General features: G+C 44.2%; 1 protein-coding gene across 1 annotated transcript; it reads right to left on the bottom strand.

Moving 5' to 3' along the window:
* Nucleotides 1–8,334: 8,334 nt before the first annotated feature.
* CUNH6orf62 (chromosome unknown C6orf62 homolog) lies at nt 8,335–17,035 on the bottom strand. Its single transcript, XM_088475866.1, has 5 exons — nt 15,585–17,035; nt 13,769–13,945; nt 13,349–13,471; nt 11,375–11,509; nt 8,335–9,687 (listed from the first exon to the last, which is right to left on the bottom strand). The coding sequence occupies exons 1-5, from the start codon at nt 15,711–15,713 to the stop codon at nt 9,562–9,564; spliced, it is 690 nt and encodes a 229-aa protein (XP_088331992.1). The 5' UTR covers nt 15,714–17,035; the 3' UTR covers nt 8,335–9,561.
* Nucleotides 17,036–18,549: the final 1,514 nt, after the last annotated feature.

The raw sequence follows: 18,549 nt of genomic DNA on the forward strand, positions 1-18,549 counted from the left end.
GGGGTCCCGCTGAGATCCCCAGATCTGTACTGGCGTCTCAGCGCCAGCGGGGTGACGGAGCGGCAGCTTAGACGTCCTATGGACAGTCTGACGCTGCCGCTCTGAAGAATCCAAAGGAAAAATAAAAAACTCTGTCCTTTAGAAAAAATAAAGCTTAGGGGCTGCTAATCAGCTCCCCACTGCACTAAACGGTGACCCGACTCCGGCCGGGCACAACTTAAACTGAGGTGCCTCTGGCTTGGGGGTGGGGTTATAGGGAGAGTGGACCCAAGTGCATCCTGGGAGCTAAAAGCTTTAACTGCGTGGTGCCCGGATTTGGTTCCCAACCTATACCCCAAGGTCAACCCTGTGGACCCCCTATGGACCCTGAAGTAGAAAGCTATACTAACTCCGGAGTCTGGGCACAGATGTCCGAAGCTCCAGGGTTGGGCGGGGTGTAGAACTCTATAAGGGGGAGAGTTTCTCTCTCGCTCCGGGGCTTGCGCACGCGCAGTGCAGCCGCTGCGTGAGCGCATGACTAACCATCGAGTCGGTTACAAGCGCATCGGTGCTTGCGACCGACTCTGAATGAGGTCCTAAGTCCTGAAGTGTCTGTTTGTACACCCAGAAGCTTTATTTGCTGGTCCGGAGTTAAATTTTTAACCCATCCATGGCCTTGAACAAATAGGATGACCCTAATTCACTCTTTCCTGTATGATTTCTCTTGATTTTCCTGCAATCGGCAAATTATCGAGATATGACTATATTTCTGTCTTCTGCTTTCTTATCTCTGCACTATGAGTGACCAGAACATTTGTAAAAGTTCTCAGTGACACGGACAGGCCCGAACAGGAGACAAGAAAACCTATAATGGTTGCTTAGGATGCAAAACCTGAAATAAACTTGAAACTGTCTGGCAATGGGAACATAGAAATACAGTAGGTGTCTACAGACCTAAGTAAAAACCTGTCCCTCTCTGCACAGGAGTACAGTTGTGACAGCTTCAATACAGAACAATTTTGCCAAACTATCCTTAGAGCTTTGCACTCTACTGAAACAACTAATTTTTTTTTTTTTGTAGTTTGATTATTTTCCAGGTACTTGTTTGAACTCTAACTTATACTGGCATCCATTACCCATTTGTACTTAACATTGGACGAAAAATGGAAACGGCACATTATTAGTCTTACCCCTACAAGAAGGGGAAACAGGGACTTAAGTCATTGTGCTGATTAGATGTCAGACCTATTGTTGCATTTACGCAAGGATTGCCCTGATGTACCAGTATAATACTGTCTGTCATACTGACAGGTTGGGTACGGGATGCCGGTGGTAAGAATACAGACAGCGGCATCCCAACAGTCAGAATACCGATGCCCAATGGTAAATAGCCTAACCCTCCCCCTAACACTTACCATCGTGATGCCGGTGGCTGGGTTTCTGGCACCAGACACCATCTGCTGTCAAGATTCTGGCGCCAGTATTCTGAGCGCTGGCATCCCGACCGACAGGATGTCACAACTACATCCCATACTAACAGCCTGGTCTATAGCTATACTATATTGTGTACAACTCTATAACCGAAGATCCCTAGAATATTACTGTTAGTGAGCTCTGTCCTCTGGCTGCCGCCGGGGGGGGGGTTATCAGAAGGAGCAGGGAACCCACTGGTAACATAATCTCAGCAGGCACCCGGCAAGTGGGGGAAGTGATCGCTAGGCCGGAGGTCTGGGTGCCCCTAGGAAGCTGCCTAAGCTTGCCTGGTGAAGGTTACGAGTGACACGTTCTGAAAATTTTTATTTTCGGAGCTTGATTAACCTCAGGTCTCCATACTATTGTACAGTGTATCCAGAAAGTATTCACAACGCTTGACTTTTTTTTCCACATTTTGTTATGTTACAGCCTTATTCCAAAATTGAATAAATTCATTTTTGTCCTCAAAATTCTACACACAATACCCCATAATGACAACATGTAAAAAGTTTGTGATTTTTGAAAATTTATTAAAAAAAAAAAAAAAAACAACACTAAAAAAGGTGCATACACACGTAACTATTTTGTTATCAACGAACGATTTTATGAACGCTTTTCTGTCAGATTTTTTTAAAGTGTAATGAACGATTTTTTGAACTACAAACAATTTTTGTAACTTCCCTTAATGAAAATCGTTCAGTTGGTCAGTGAGAATGAACTACAAACGGGAACGCGCATGAACGACAATCGTTCGCTATAACTCAAAAACTGAACAATTTTTTCAACGATAACGACATCGTTATAGTTAAATCATTCAAAAAAATTATTATGTGTGTATGCACCATAAGAAATCACATGTACATAAGTATTCACGGTCTTTGCCATGAAGCTCAAAATTGAGCTCCGGTGCATCATGTTTCCACTGTTCATCCTTGAGATGAACCTACAGCTTAATTGGAGTCCACCTGTGGTAAGTTCAGTTGATTGTACATGATTTTGAAAGGTATACACCTGTCTATATAAGGTCCCACACTTGACAGTACAGGTCAGAGCACAAACCAAGCATGAAGTCCAAGGAATGGTCTATAGACCTCCAAGACAGGATTGTCTCGAGGCACAAATGTGGGGAAGGGTACAGAAAAATATCTGCTGCTTTGAAGATCCCAATGAGCACAGTGGCCTCCATCATGCGTAAATGGAAGAAAGTTTGGATCCACCAGGACTCTTCCTAGTGTTGGCTGGCCATCTAAACTGAGCGATCAGGGGAGAAGGGCCGTAGTCAGGGAGGTGACCAAAAACCCGATGGGCACTCTGTCAGAGCTACAGCATTCCTCTGTGGAGAGAGGAGAACCTTCCAGAATGACAACCATTTCTGCAGCAATCCACCAATCAGGTCTGTATATTAGAGTGGCCAGATGGAAGTCACTCATTGGTGTGTATATATATATATATATATATATATATATATATATATATATATAAAAAAAAAAAAAAAAAGTACAAGGCAGCCCACCTGGAGCTTGCCAAAATGCACCTGAAGGACTCTCTGGTCTGATGAGACAAAGATTGAACTCTTTAACGTGAATGCCACACGCTATGTTTGGAGCAAACCAGCAGGAAAAACCCTTGGACCTTAGGAGGGATGTCTCAAGAGACACATCGTCAAAGACTACCCAGATCCGGGTAAAGACAAGGACCTTGAGACAACAGGTCCGGACGTAGAGGCAATAGCAACGGAGTGTCGATGGAGAGACTGAGTACCAGTGGCGTCTGGGCCACGCTGGTGCAGGGCAGTGCCTCCTTGTTTGAACTTCCGAATTACTCAAGGAAGGAGGGAAATTGGAGGAAACCGGTACACAAACCAGAAGGTCCACTTGACCGACAGAGTCTACCAAGAGAGCCATGGCGTCTCTTGTCCTGGACCCGTACAGAGGCAGTTTGTGATTTTGTCGAGAGGCCATGAAGTTCACTTCCGGAAGGCCCCACTTGTCCACTAGGAATTTAAAACACTTCTTGATGAAGAGACCATTCCCCGGGATGCACGTCGTGACGGCTGAGGAATTCAGCTTCCCATTTGAGAACTTCTGGAATGAACACTGCCGATATGGCTGGTAGATTGCCTTCCGCCCACGTCAGGATGCGTGACACCTCTGACATTACCACGGACTTAAGAAGGAACTCTTGATGGTTTACGTAAGCCAAGGTCGTGGCGTTGTCCGACTGAAATCTTGCTTGTTGTAGGGTCCTGAAGACTGCCCGAAGTTCCAATATGTTGATTGGTAGAGCAGACTCTTTTGCTGTCCACCTCCCCTGAAAGGAGTGTGGACGAGTCACTGCACCCCAACCCCAGAGACTGGCGTCCATTGTTAGAAGGACCCAGTCTGGAATCCAAAAGGGGCGGCCCTTGGTGAGTTGGGCCAATTGTAGCCAAGACAGATGCACCTCTGGAGAGAGTACCATCGTGTGTGTTCTTATCCGATGGGGTTATCCGTCCCACCTGGAGAGGATCAATTTCTGTAGAGGCCGGGAATTAAACGGGGCATATTCCACCATGTCGAACATAGACACCATGAAACCCAGTAACTGCATGGCCGAGTGTATGGACACTCGGTGACTGTGGAGGCATCTGCGCACCCGCGTCTGCAAAGTGGAAATTTTGTCTGTGGTCAGAAATATCCTCTGCTGTTGCGAATACAACAGAGATCCCAGATGGAGCATCCTTTGAGACGGAATCAGGGAGGACTTCTTCCAATTGATTAGCCACCCGTGCATCTGTATTACAGATATTGTCAACTGTAGGTTGTGGTGGTGGTGATGAAGTACCTCTTGAGACCCTGCCAACAGCAACAGGTCATCCAGGTAAGGCAACATACGGACTCCCTGCAGCCGCAGATGGGCTGCCATAATCTTTGTAAACACCTGAGGTTCATTAGAGAGACCAAATGGCAGAGCCTAAAACTGGAAACGCTGTTGTGTTGCGACACAGCAAACCTGAAAAACCGCTGGAGAGCCAAAGCAATCGGAATATGCAGGTACGCATCCTGAAAATCCAGAGACACCATAAAATCCCCAAGTTCCACAGCCAGTATGATGGAACGTAGAGTTTCCATCGTGAACAGAGGTACGCTGAGGAATGTGTTTAGGGACTTGAGATTGAGGATAGGTCGGTGGGATCTGTTCGGCTTTTGAACCAGAAAAAGGCTGAATTAACCTGTTCCCCTCTGGGATAATGGGACTGGTACAATGAGCCATGCCTGAAGCATGGATTGTACTGCCTCTTGAACAGCCAAGGCCTTGTTTGACTGGAGGCCTGTGCAGAATAACTGATGGGGAGGTCATCTGCGGAAGGCGAGGGCGTACCCAGAGAGACCACTTCTCTCACGCAGGTGTCTGTGGTAGGCCGACACCAGCACTGTGCGAATTGAAGAAGTTGGCCTCCTATCCTGGGATCCCCCAGGGGGGAGGCCCACCCAGTCAGGCTGAGGGCTTATCGTCAGGCTTGGCAGCTGGATGTCTCATACTCCAGGCTTGTTTCTTAGGCTTGGTAATTTTCTTGGTGGTGGACTGCCTAGGAAAGGACTGGGTTCTTACCTTACCTAGGGCTCGACAGGTCAGAGACCCTGAGGGAGCAGGAACAGATGGCAGACAAGCAGACTTAACAGCTGCCAGCGTATCCACAATTTTGTCCAAATCCGGGCCAAACAGGACCTTACCATTATAGAGTAAACAATCCAAGCCCTTTTTGGAGTCCACATCTGCCCTCCAAGAACGAAGCCACAGGGAGCAGCAAGCCACAATGGCTGCCGTGGCATTCAATAAGCTGACATCCAAGTCAGCCTCTTTAATATAGGTAGCCAAATATTGTAGGTTGCCCACAAGATTCAACTGCTCCCTGGTAGCATCCGAAGACAAGGACCAAGGTGTTTGCCCAACAATTCATAGCCCGAGCCACCCAGCAGATAGCCATGGCTGGTCTGCACCGGAAAAGGAATAAATAGACTTCAGGCAAACCTCCACCTATCTGTAGTATCCTTCAGGGATGACATGGAAGGCATAGGGAGTCACGCTTTTAACCAAACGCGTGACATTAGAATCCACCGCCGGTGAAGTATCCCATTTAGAAAAATAGTCAGCAAATTGATAAGCATGGGCCAGGCGCTTCTGCGGCTGGTACCGCTTTCCAGGTGTTTTCCATGCCACCGCCAATTGGTCTACCAGCTGTTCGGACAAAGGAAATATGGCAGCAGTCTCCTTCACAGGCTTGAAAAAGGACACATCTGGACTTAGGTGCTGGAGGTTCATCCTCCTCTATGACCAATGCTGCACGGACAGCTTGCATCAGACCCGGAAAATATATTTTCGACTTGGACTTCACGTGTGGAGGATTGAGTCAGAGCCATCCGGGAGCACCCCATCATCAGATGAGATCTCATCAACATATAGGGTAGATTGAGACGGCAAGTCTTTTAGCTAGTCGTCCTTGGGGTGCCTGCTCCTGCCGCTCCTCAGCCACATTCTGCAACGCAGTGGGAATCCTATTAACCCACTGGGGAGATAGTGCCTGCTTCAGCCAGCTGCACCCATGCAGGTGCTGGGAGGGCATAAGCTGTTGCTGTGTGAACCCTAGAGGGGGAAACAGCTAAACATCCTGCAATGGCCGCCCAAGGGAGCTCCTGCGGAGTGGCCGAGACCTGGAGGGGTATAACACCTCAAACGTAATCCCTCAAGTACCATGTCTCCCACCCCTAAGTCTGCTGTACATTTTTCTTTCTTTTTACACAACAGCCAGGCTGGAGCCAAATTCGGCATATCATTCACTCCCAGACATGGTGAAGAGGATACAAAATACAGTATGTGACCCACCACACAGAATATAACAGACTGAGGTTGCTCTCTGACAACACCTGTATTAGGGCTCAAAGAAGAAAAAAAAAAAAAAAAAAAGGATACAGGGAAAGTAAAATGGCTGACAGAAGAAAATTAAACTCAAGACAACGCTAGCATGCAGTCACATACAATGCAGAAATAACAAATGGCACTTTAATCAACTACACAGACTTAGCGCCTGGTAGGATATAGTGCTATATACACTGAGAAGAGATATGTAGGGGTACCCAGGCTCCGCACTCCTCAGAGAACTGTGACCTTGTCAGGAAAATGGCCACCAGATATCCAGGAGGCGGCATTCCTGTGGGAGGAGAGCTGCACTAGCTGAGCCAGACGACAGTAGAAGGCGCATTGTTGCAGTGGGGAGGCAGCCTGCCCTGACCACAGGCGGTGATCCACACTTACCTTCCCCGTACATCCGGCTGCAGTCCTGGGAGCACCCGGGGTCTGACTAGCCAGACCCCGGCTCCCACCTCGATCCCCGGTTCGGTACCGGCGTCAGCGGGGTGATGGAGCGGCAGCGCGAACATCCCCTGGACTTTCCGCTTACAGGAGAGATCTTCATAAAATAAAAAATCTTCAGTGGCTGTTTGAACAGCCCCCCTGCAGTCAGTAACCCAACTCCGGCCGGGTATAGGAGAGGGACCCAGTGCATCCTGGGAAGAAAAATGAACTACATGGTGCCCGGATGACTTCCTTTATCACCTTATACCCCAAGGTCACCCTGTGGAGTCTGCAGTAGAAATCAGATATATCTCCTGTATTATCTTTGTAAAGAATAGCACCCGTTCTTAGTATCTACAAAAGTAGTTGAAAATATTAATTTTCACCTACTTTTGAAGAAATTAATGAACACTTTAGTGTTATCTTTGTTTTCCCTAAATCTGAGAAAAAGCAGTTGTACTCACTTTGCTTTGTGCTGGCTGTTTGACCAGTTTTTAGTCACTTATCATTAGAATGGTATTTTGCAGTTTGTTCGTGGCATATTCTTATATGACCAGTGAAAATTAAGGGGCATTAGATCCCTCCCCACCCCCTCAATCGCTGGACGTCACACAAACATCTAATTAAACCTTAAAGAAAAATTATAAAGTGAAGATGGCAGTTAACCAACTGTGGCCAAAATGATAAGATTATAAAGAATGGACCAGAACCAATCAGTAACCTGGATTAAAATTAACACCAGGATTTAGTACACAGTTATCAATAGCAGTCGAGGTGAATGCCAGTGGGTTTGGTACACTTGGAAGCCTGGGTCAACTGGCAGCAGATTCAGTATACTTTGGCAGTAGAGAACACTAGGAAATACTAGACAGTTTGTTCAAGCAGAAGTGAGACTTGGAAGTCCTGAACGATACACAATATGTATCGTTCGGTAGATTGCACAGTGTATATGCACTATATTGTCGTCCAGGGGTTTAAATGAAAATCTGGACGCCCAACGCATCGCTTGCAAGTCGTCCCCAGTGTGTACGCACCTTTAGGGGTTTATTTACTAGACAGATTTTTAGACACCGCCTAATTTTACAACAGCAAAAGTGTAAAGCAGGCAACTTTTGTGCTTGATAGTATTTAAGAGTGCTGATAATCTGTTTATAAACCCCTAACTGCAACAGCATGACTATCTCCAGGCAATCCAGTTAGCTCTCCTGGCACTTGAGCAGTGTGAACCAGCCCTCCTGCACCTTAACTGGAATAAAAAGTTTGTCTAACAAGTATTTGTAGGCAAGGGGTTTAATAAAAGCTGGCTATTAAAGCATAACCAATCTGATTATACATTATAGGAGATTGGGACACTTACTAAGGGGTTATGGGGTATATTTAATAATCTTTGTACACTTAAATTATATTGTCAAAATGCAAACATACTATTCAGAGTAAAGGCAGACTTTGAGAAGCCCGGGGTTCAATAAACATTGCCCTTTTGTATTGATGTGTCTCCTTTGTAGCTTTATACCAGGTTTTTTTTTTTTTTATTAACAAAAATAATTCTCATAGCAGAAATAAAAACTTCATTTATTTCAGCATTGCAGAAATTAGACTACAACTGAACAATCAGATTTAATCTCATTTAATTTTAAATTTCCAATGTAATCCAATTTCAAACAAAAGCTAGATACAAATTTAAACCAGGTAAGCACTAGTATTAGCCAACAGGATCAGGCATATACAAGTCTAATCAAAAAGGTATTGTAACCTTTTAAGCAAAGCGTTCTCTCAAAATACAGTAGTCAACCTTAATTTCATTGCACAAAATAAAAATTCCTCTGATCCAACTTTGCACACGTCAACTTTCATTTACAGTTTGCAACTGCTTTATAACTTAGTTTCTAGAACCCACCATGAGTTCATAGAAGTATTACTTTATTTCAGAACAAAGTAATAACTGCACAAATCACCAGCAGGTTTCTGTCTCAATTCCTCTATCTAAAAAGATATGGTTTCCACAGTGCCCAAGTACTTGTCTTATAATATTTAATATAGCTACTGCAGTCTGCTAGGCTATATTAATGTCAATGCATCCACAGTGGGAAATGCAGATCAGTATGCAGCAACTGGGAGAAGAGATCAAATTTTTAAGTGCCTGTACACTTCGTCTCACCCCTGCAAAAATGAACTAAGATATGAAAGCAAATGCTGAATAAACAGGATTTCTTTTCCTATATCTGTCCAAAGCCAGCCTTCATTTTACTGCAACAAATCCTTGCTTCTATGAAGCGATTCAGATAGTGCTTTCATAGTTTGGTAAAGCAGTGAAGCTTCTATACCTGTTACATTCATGTTTCAGCCTCAAAATTGTAGACTAACTCTCTAAACTTTGTTAGGGGACATGACCAGTGCAAATGGGAAGACCACCAAAACAAATTATACCTTGTGCTTACTGATACATTTGATTCAGTGTGCCACAGTCCCATCATTTCACATTTTACGAGACTAAAGCAAAGATGTTGCAGAACATCATTTCTTTTTCACAAGGTCCATGCAGAAAAAAAAAAACAAAATAAAAGGAAAAAAAAAAAAAAAAAAAGTCCAGATGCATCATAATGGAAAAGAAAAAAGAAAGCAAAAAGAAATAAAATGAAAAAAAAAAAAAAAATATCCAGCATGAAGGTTCACAACATACAAGTGTTCTGAGCATGAGTCCATATTCTTCTGGAATCTGGAGAAGAAAAATAAGTTTGCCACTAATATCTGATCTTCCCCGTCTGACTGGTCACAACCTTATTCGGGCATGTAAGGGCGGAGGTGATCCTCAATGGTGCCAACCGCCCAATGAGTGAGCTGTTCCTGTGGCAGGTAGAGGCAGATGCTGCATAACTTGAGGATTGTGGCTTTGCTTTTAGGAGTCTGCAAACAGATTAAAATTAACCCCAATGTAATGTTTTAACTATATTCAACAAAATGAGTAAAGTAAAACAAGCAACCATATACAATTACTTACACAATGCACTTTCCGCACCACTGTGCATTAAAAAAAAGGTGCATGAAAGCACACACAGAAGTTGAAGGTGGCACTGTTTGGGTACACTTACACTACAATAACTTAAATAAGGAGATATCACTCAATCCTTTTAACCATGTTAAAAAAAAAAAAAAAAAAATCACATTATGTTCGAGACACTTATTGAGTATGCTATTCAAATGTATTCTCTAGCTAGGTCTTTTCCTCATTTACAGAACGTTTATACACATTGCATACAACACAAACCGCACAGCAACACATTTCTGCTTCATTCATATAAACTAATTATGTGAAATGCTGTTAGTGATAACATGAACCAAATAAACAGTTTTCTGTAATTAGGGTAGGAAGGACAAAATTAAGTAGAATTTAGGAACCAGTGGTTTTACCTGCAGGCTCTTTTAAATGGGCCAGGAATGTGTAATAACAGACATACCCTAGAGTTTGTCCAGTCAAGCCATCGGGTCAGTATTTACCCTAAGACATGGCTGGGCTTGTTGCAGTAATGTTAAGTACTTACAATTATACTGTGGTGAGTAGTGCTGTGTAAACCAGGAGGTAAACACTGATTGAATGGACTTCTAAATAGTAATCAAAGATCAGCACTTCAAATTACATGCCAAAAGGTGCAGTCATTTTTGGGGAATTAGATACAGTACAACACAAGTTTGTAACTTCTGCTAGAAAACTATGAAATTTAAAAAACAACAAAAGTGCTGCAATACAGGTCTGGTAATTGTCCAAGAGATGAAGAGGGTTACTTACATTAAAGACAAGATCCTGTTACTAATGCTGGGAATACACTATACAATTATCTGTCAGATATCTGTCTGGTTGGAATGAAAATCTGGTAGTGTATGGGATCAAATGATAATTGACCATTTGCTCATGAACACTGGAAAAGTCAAAAATATTTGTGCAAATTAGTTAAATCAAACATATTTAACCAATTTGAACAATTGTTTGCCCATTTTCATGTGTTTGGGACCAAATGGTTGAATCTCATTTGCTCCTATACACTACCAGGTTTTCATTCCAACCAGCCAGATTGGACAGATAATTGTATAGTGTATGCCCAGCAAAAGAATTAGACCACTGGTTTTTGAGTCCAATCCTCGAGTACTCCCTACAGTTTAAGTTTTGAATTTTTTTTGTTGTTGTTCCCCCAAGTCATGTTTTGACAAGTTAATCCAATTTGCTAGATCAGTAATCATTTCACCTGTTTCCACAGATAGAAATTCAGTAAACATGACCTGCTGGGAATTGTGGAATGGAACTTAAAAAAAATAAAATAATAAAAAAAAAAAAAACCACCTCTTATACAGAACTGTTGTTAGGAACAAAATACACAACAACAATAGCACAAGTTAGACAATTTATATGGGAATTAAGTTATCTAGGAACAATTGTTTCCATGGCAAAAAGTAAAGCTGTTATGGCTTATTCTAATAATGGAATCTAAAATGTAATATTTTGAAGTGATCTAAAGAAAAATCAGTAAAGAATTTAAAAACACCCTTTTCACTACATCTATAAATACCAAAATGTTTTTCTTAGAAGAGGTTAAATTACCTGCAAGTGCTGTCTATCAATGAAGAGGAACACCGACTGGCTAGGATTGTTCAGAACAATTCCAGTCTTGTCATTACGGCTAAGTACATGCAGAAGATGTTTTTCATAATCACTGTGATGAAATTCAAACTTGGCCTAAATGAAAGAAAAAGCTTAGCAATGTATAGAACTTATACAAATGGTGGTGTTGCATAATAAAGCATGAACGGAGACAAATTACATTTAAAGTGCACCCTGAAAGTAGATTAGTACTAGGCAGTGGTTGTAAACATCCATCAGGTGCTCATATAACCTACACACTTTTCAGGACTAAATTATTACGTCCAGTACTATAAAACCATTTGGGGAGATATATTGAGAACCATAATGCCTTGATTGTAAGAGACCATCTTATATCAAGGACTATATAAACACCAATGTAAAAATTGGACCTATGATATGACTAGTACATTACATTAGAATTGTAGACACCCCAATGGTTAGTATATTTCTGGCTTAAGCCCAAGTACAATTATGCAGGCTCCACATGATTGCCTTTGTGGCAAATCCAACTTGTGGCTTTAAAATTTTCTGTTTTCCAGCTGTGTACAGCTGTACCTTGACTTGCAGTTTTCATCTCAATATCAGGGAACCTAACGCTAAATACACACTGGCAGATATATTGGCCGGTTAATTACACAGCATGATGCCCCAATATATCTGCAGGTATATTAGGCATCGGCTGTGCAGCACAGCCGACGCGATATGTTTGAACGACGTCGTTCAGAGACATCTCATGTTGGCTGGGCTGCATACCAGATGCCCAATATACCTGCAGATATATTGGGGCAGATCAGTCGACTGCCCGTACACTTACAGCAAAGGCCGCGGTGTATGTACCTCCATCATCTGCAGATATATCCGTTAGGCGTGTACCCAGCATGAAGCTGGGCATACACGTCCAGATAAAATGCCTGTCAGACCGACACCACAGATGTCCGTGGCATACACTGAGAGATCTCAGTGTATTAGCCCCGACGTCTGCGCTCCGTCCCCAGGGGAGGAGACATTTCCCTGTTCCTTCCATGGGAAAGAACACAAGGAATGTCTGTCGGCCGTGGCTGGGCATATACTGCACGATGCAGCAGACATTTTAACTCAAATATCGCATCAGACGGGCATACTGGACAGTCCGTCATACCCGACCCAGCGATATTTAACCCTCCTGTATGGCCAGCATTAGTCTCATTGGCGGAAGCGACAATCAAGTACTTACTGATGTTATTCATGTACTAAACTAATGGGAACAGACAGCATCGCCACACTGGCCTGCTTTCCAGCAAGCAATTGGTCAGGAACTAGGACATCAATGCCTTTAGTTTGGACATCAGGTAAGTGGATGTAATTCATGTTTAAAGTGAAGAAATGTATGAGTGTTAAAATAAAATTTTCACAAGGAAAATATATTGTATGATAAAAGGTATGTGATCTTATTGTGAAGTCACATGTTCAGAAAGTTTTTATTGAGAAACAATTCTAATATTTACCCTACAGTTACTATGAAACTATGTTAAGAGGGGGATGCCATTAGCAATTAGTGGAAAAACTTATTTTAACATTGGCCTTGAGTAACAATGTTCTCCAAAGTTACACGGGAAATCACAAGTATGAAATCTTCAATAGTGGATCAAACACCTTTGAATATAGAAAATTGATTTACTGTCTTCCAGGCAAGCTTCCAACACTAGTTACGGCTACCAGTGTTTAAACTTCACATGCTTCATGCCTACATAGGTCAAACATTGAAACATGACAAAGGGAAGATAACTGGCATTGGACAGTGAACCACAAGGGTAAGCTTGGCTTAGAAGCCTGTTGCAATCCTTTCCTAGATGAGAAATGGCTTGGTTAAAGACATTATAGGTTAACATAAATGGAACAGTTATGTTTAAATGAAAGCCTTTTAATTGGGAAGAATCAACATATGACACTTACCATAACAGGCCTATAGGGCTCCTCTGATCCCTTCCACCTTGAAAACAGAAGACAAACAATCTTCTCTATATCATTCCGAGGCCAAAGAATAAAGTCCATCTCTTGTGTGCACCCAATTACATCCTATAAAACAATATAGATACAAAGTATTTGCCATTTCTGCAAATAATGATAAAGTACAGTAGAGAAGAAACCATTGTTGAAACTAAGCTAGCAATGGTGACCAAATATTACAAAGCAATACCACTGACTATACAGACCAAATTGAAAGACTATAAAATTGATAAATCCATTAAAAATTCTAGCAGCTTTTCAGAAGTTCACCACATACCACAGTGCTAAGTGGAACAAATCCTTTCATACTAGACCTGTGCACATTGAACACAAGGTTTATTAAAATGCAATTTAAAAATATCTTACCCTGCGCATGGACTGATAGCGAGGTGCGTGAAGCTGTACTACATCCTTCTGCAGAAGCTCAAGGGAACTTTCCAAAGAATAGCTGGAATCCCGCACACCTTTCAGAATATTTTCCTCATAATTATTAGTCATAACCGGTATAACATCAGCCACCTCAAAGAGAGCCGACTTCTTTTTCTGCAAGAGGATTAAAAAAAAGATAAATTGAATGCTAGTTTGAGTTTTGTAATTCACTTGTATGAACAGTGCTCTATTCCCATAAATATTTCCTGTACCAAAAATCTAAAATCACTCAGGACCTGTGCAGTTCAATAGATCCTTACACCAGATGTCAAACGCACCACAATTCTCCCTTGTAGCCATTGGATAGATATCCATGGAGCTTAGTGAACATGTGGAACCCATCCATTTCACTCAACTATGCCAGCTGTCAAGGGAAAAATGACAGCTACAGATGCTGACATTGGTACTTACTGAATCATGTAGGTCCCTGTAATTAGACTAAAAAGTTGAGGTGTATAGAAGAAAACACTTACTGATAAACTAAGTGGATTATTCCTCCTAAAATATTGTGTGATGAATGTCTGTGATTCATGTTATATTCCCTAAATAGGATCTTCAGTTTTCCTTTTAAACTTGGCATCTCTACAACAATAAAGGGAGATGTATCAAGCCTTCTAAAGAATGGAGAAGTGGACAAGTTGCCGATAGCAACCAATAGGCTTATATAGTGTTCACTCTAGCACCGGCGGCAGGCAGGGCGCCGGAGCTAGAGAGGGCAACCTCATGCACGCGCCGTAGACGCGCACCCGAAAAGGGGGCGTGGTCATGAAAAGGGGGCGTGTCTAAGACACGTCCCCTTTTCGTCATACTTGGGGGCGTGCCCTGCGCTTACGGACATGCCAGACAGCCCCCAAGCGCTGCAGAAAGGGAGAATAGATGCCGGGCACAATAGTCCGGCGTCTATTCTCCGGCGGTGACCGGGACGTCACCGCATGTTTCTCCACCCGCGGGACACTGCGTCCCGCGGGTGAGAACGGCACCCGCAGGCTGTGAGGGCAGGGTGCTTTTTGCCCTCCAGGAGGGCAGGGCGCCGCACCCCGCTAAAACAGCCTAGCGGGAACACTACTTATAGCTAGCAATAAGCCTGTAAAATGACAGAAGCTGATAGGTTGGTACTTTCTCCAAAAATTGATAAATACATCTCCCCCTAAATGTCTTACATAATAATCCAGCATTATTGCAACAAAATAAAAACAGTAACTAGTGATACATTCTATAACGGGGAGGGAAAATTAGCCAAATTAAACACTTACATGTGTGCTTAATTTTACAATAACTGTGTGGACTTCCTTGTCAAGACATCTTAAATTAGCCTAATTCTGGGCACACCCGAGTGACTCAGCTGATGACCGATTTGGTAAGCTTACCAATTGTTGAATGCTGGATATGTCTGGCCAGACATCACAACTGGACAGGCATCTAAATTTGCCAGCCAAGTTATGTGTCGGCAATACTTACGGGTGGTGGGTTGCTCATACACACAACCAGACATACCAATATATTGGCATCGGCTGTGCTGTCGGGCTGACCTGATGTGTGATTGACGTCGTTCAGACATATTGCGTGTATACACTTGCCAGTGCACTAGCGCTATATCATTCGTTATCTGAACAATATATCAGCAATTGTGTACACACCTTAAATTTTATCTTCTAAAAAGTTATTCAAAGTTGAAAACTAGGGTGGTCTAGAAACTCAGGTTACAAAATTGTAATAGTTGATACAGTGAATATGTAATTTCATATTTTATTACCTTATCTTTAAACACAAAGGCGATGTACATCTTGAAGTCAAACTGGTCAGCTAGCGACTCTCTCTTCTTCCTTAGCTGAGAGCGTAGCCTGTTCAAAGCCTGCTTCTTACGAGAGTTTGGGTCCCCCATTTTTGCAATAGTCGGCCAATGCCTATGGAACTTGTATACTTGTCACTAATTGCGGGTAATTTTTATGTGCAGGTAGGACACCAGTTCAACAGAAAGAAGTCATGTTACCTCCTTTAAATTACTTAATTAGGTCAATGCAACCTAAATCACTACTTAGGCAACGCGTGACAGGGCCATAGTACTACCAGGGTCAAGAAATGTAAAGGCTGTACAACCATGACAAAGTGGTATTTTCTGATGAAACTAAAAGAGGCATCATACACACATTTATGAACAGATAACCAAAAACATGTTAAAAGACTAGGGGCACGGTGGTGAAAAAATAAAGATGTTTCTTGCTTTCAGCCTGTACCATAAAATCAAAAGCCATCCTGCATAGGCATGTTATTGTAGCCTCCCTGCTCAGATGGAGGGGAGAGGCCCCAGGCCTGTACTATACATACTGAAGAGATGCTGTCGCTGCTATACCCCAGGAGAGCCCTATCCTTCCTCTACACTGCGGATATTCGCTATTATTTCTCCGTATGACAGCAACAAGGGGTGGGCTGCTCACAGCACAGGTTGAGTCGCCCCAAGGTAGCGGCCTTTGGGGCAGAGAGGAAGCCCATGTGCGAGTCCAGCGGACACCCCCCGGGGAGGGACACCATGATGCCGGGGCAGGGGTATGACAGGAGAGGGGAGTGGGCGCCTGTCCTCACTGATCCGGTCACCGCTCTCCTCTGCTCAGACTCCCTAACTGCAGGCTCAGCGATAAGGGACTGAGGCGGTCATGTCGCGATAAGAGGCGACAAGAAGAAACAAACAGGGTGTATGGCTGGGGGTGATCAGTCTGGTGTGCTAGCCGCGCCGGCTACCGCTCGTGTTCATTATGGGGGTGTCTGCTGCTGGGCTCAGCGGTCTCTGTGGGGGGGAGGCTGGCGGCGGTGAGGGCGAGAGCTCCGGCTGGATCCATGTCAAGAGAACACCAGGGACCCCAGCGGAGCCCTCTGCTTGTGAGCGGCTGTGCTCAGCGGGCTGCGCACCCTACTCCACCCCGACCCACCCATAGTCCGGACCGGAGGTCGCGCTGTGAGAGGGGAAGGAGGCGGCGAGAGAGGGAGGAGCGGGGCCTCGGTACCACGCAGTGCTCTCAGCCTGTGGGAAGGAAGCACTAGAACTGGCGGAGACCCCTAGCCCGTCTCGGTGGAGCTATGCGGGGAGGGCGGCGCAGACGCACAGCCGGAAAAACGGGTCCAGCGTCCGCTCAGCCCGGGCCCGGGAACAGCAGCAGCAGCAACTAGCAGCGCCCACAGAGAGGAATAAGATGGCCGCCGCTGCGTCACCTCCTGGCTTCTCCCGCCCAGAACCTTCCGGACCAAACCATTAACGAGCAGGGGGCGGTAAATGTGTAATAATGTAGTCCCAGGTCTCTGTGCCCTCATGCCGCATCACTGTGCCTCATATCATAGATGTGTGTAACGTCTGGTATAACATCGCCACGCCACACTCTGCAGCGGCGGCTCAGGCTCTGGCTACTCTCCCCCTCAACCCGCCAGTGGAAGGGCCCACTCCTAACTCCCTGTCGGATGAAGAACGCTGGATCTGGCACAGAGCCAACACGGTGACGTCGATTCACATGATGTCTCGTGCAGAATCCCCTTAGCTGTATGTCTCATCACTTAACTTTATTGAGATGAAAGGAGAATAGCAGACAAACAGCATCGGCCAAATGTCACCAAGGAAGTCATCACTTTAATGCAGTGGCAGACCCTCCAACATGACCCGTTCCATTAGGTACAAAATGCTCTGCTCCTGTACTTCCTTATTAATTGATGATTGCAACCACCTGTGTAGAAACACTTGTCTCATCAGTCACCTACCTCACCACAGGTGACTGCAATCATTAATTATGTGGGAAGTCCAGGAACAGAGCATTTTGTACCTAATGGATCGGGTCATGTTGGAGGGTAGGCAGTGGTTGAAGTGGGAATTTTAAAGTTGGGTAGGAATGGCCATAGATAAAAATCGATGGTTTACAACCGATGGCATATGGTTATTGCCAGCGATGGCAAAGTGGACCCGATGCTTTTTTTTCCCTGCTCCTGACTCAGAGCTTAGCCCCGCCCCCTGGCTGCCCGCTAAGCTCCGCCAGCCAATTTTATTGGCCCGCAGTCCATCATGCATCTGGCAGTAGTGGCCATCGAGTGGTGCAAACCATCATTGGTTTACTATAGATGGTTATTGTACCATCAATGGTAATCACTGCTGGCACAATCAATGGAAAACCACCAATGGCCATCCCTAAGTGAGGGTATGGAAAATGTTAGGTTGTACTTTGGTGCGCTGGAAAAAGAGGTGCTATCAAGGGGCCATGTCCTTTTTTATTAATGTAGTGTAATGTCCCAATTGTTAGACAAGGGACTAGGGCCCTCATTCAGAGCCGTTCGTTAGCAGCAGTACGCTCGATGCGTTCAGATGTTGTGAAACCGTGCATGTGCCGGTGTAACACTGCGCAGTTGCGTACGGCAGATTGCAAGCTTTTTTTGACTCGTTCGTCAAATTGCGAAAAGGAAGTGACATGTGAAATGTGATTAACAGAACAGGCCGTTTTTGGGCGTTGACGGGGGTGGAGATGGGAAAACGCAGGCGTGGTGAGGCGTTTTTGGGGCATACATAAATTAGCTCATGCGAACGTCAAATGTGTTCGTACCAAGTCATACGTCACTGGCTGATCCTCTTTCCGTTCAAACTGCTTGCACAGCTTGGGGTGTGGATTACTCGACCACAATGTCGATGGGCTTGTTCTCCGGTCCGGGCCTCCTTGATGTTTCATCGATCTATCACGGCTTGTCAGAAA

This window comes from Taudactylus pleione, unplaced genomic scaffold (genome assembly GCF_031769625.1).
Source record: "Taudactylus pleione unplaced genomic scaffold, aTauple2 ptg000179l, whole genome shotgun sequence".
NCBI classification, from domain to species: domain Eukaryota; kingdom Metazoa; phylum Chordata; class Amphibia; order Anura; family Myobatrachidae; genus Taudactylus; species Taudactylus pleione.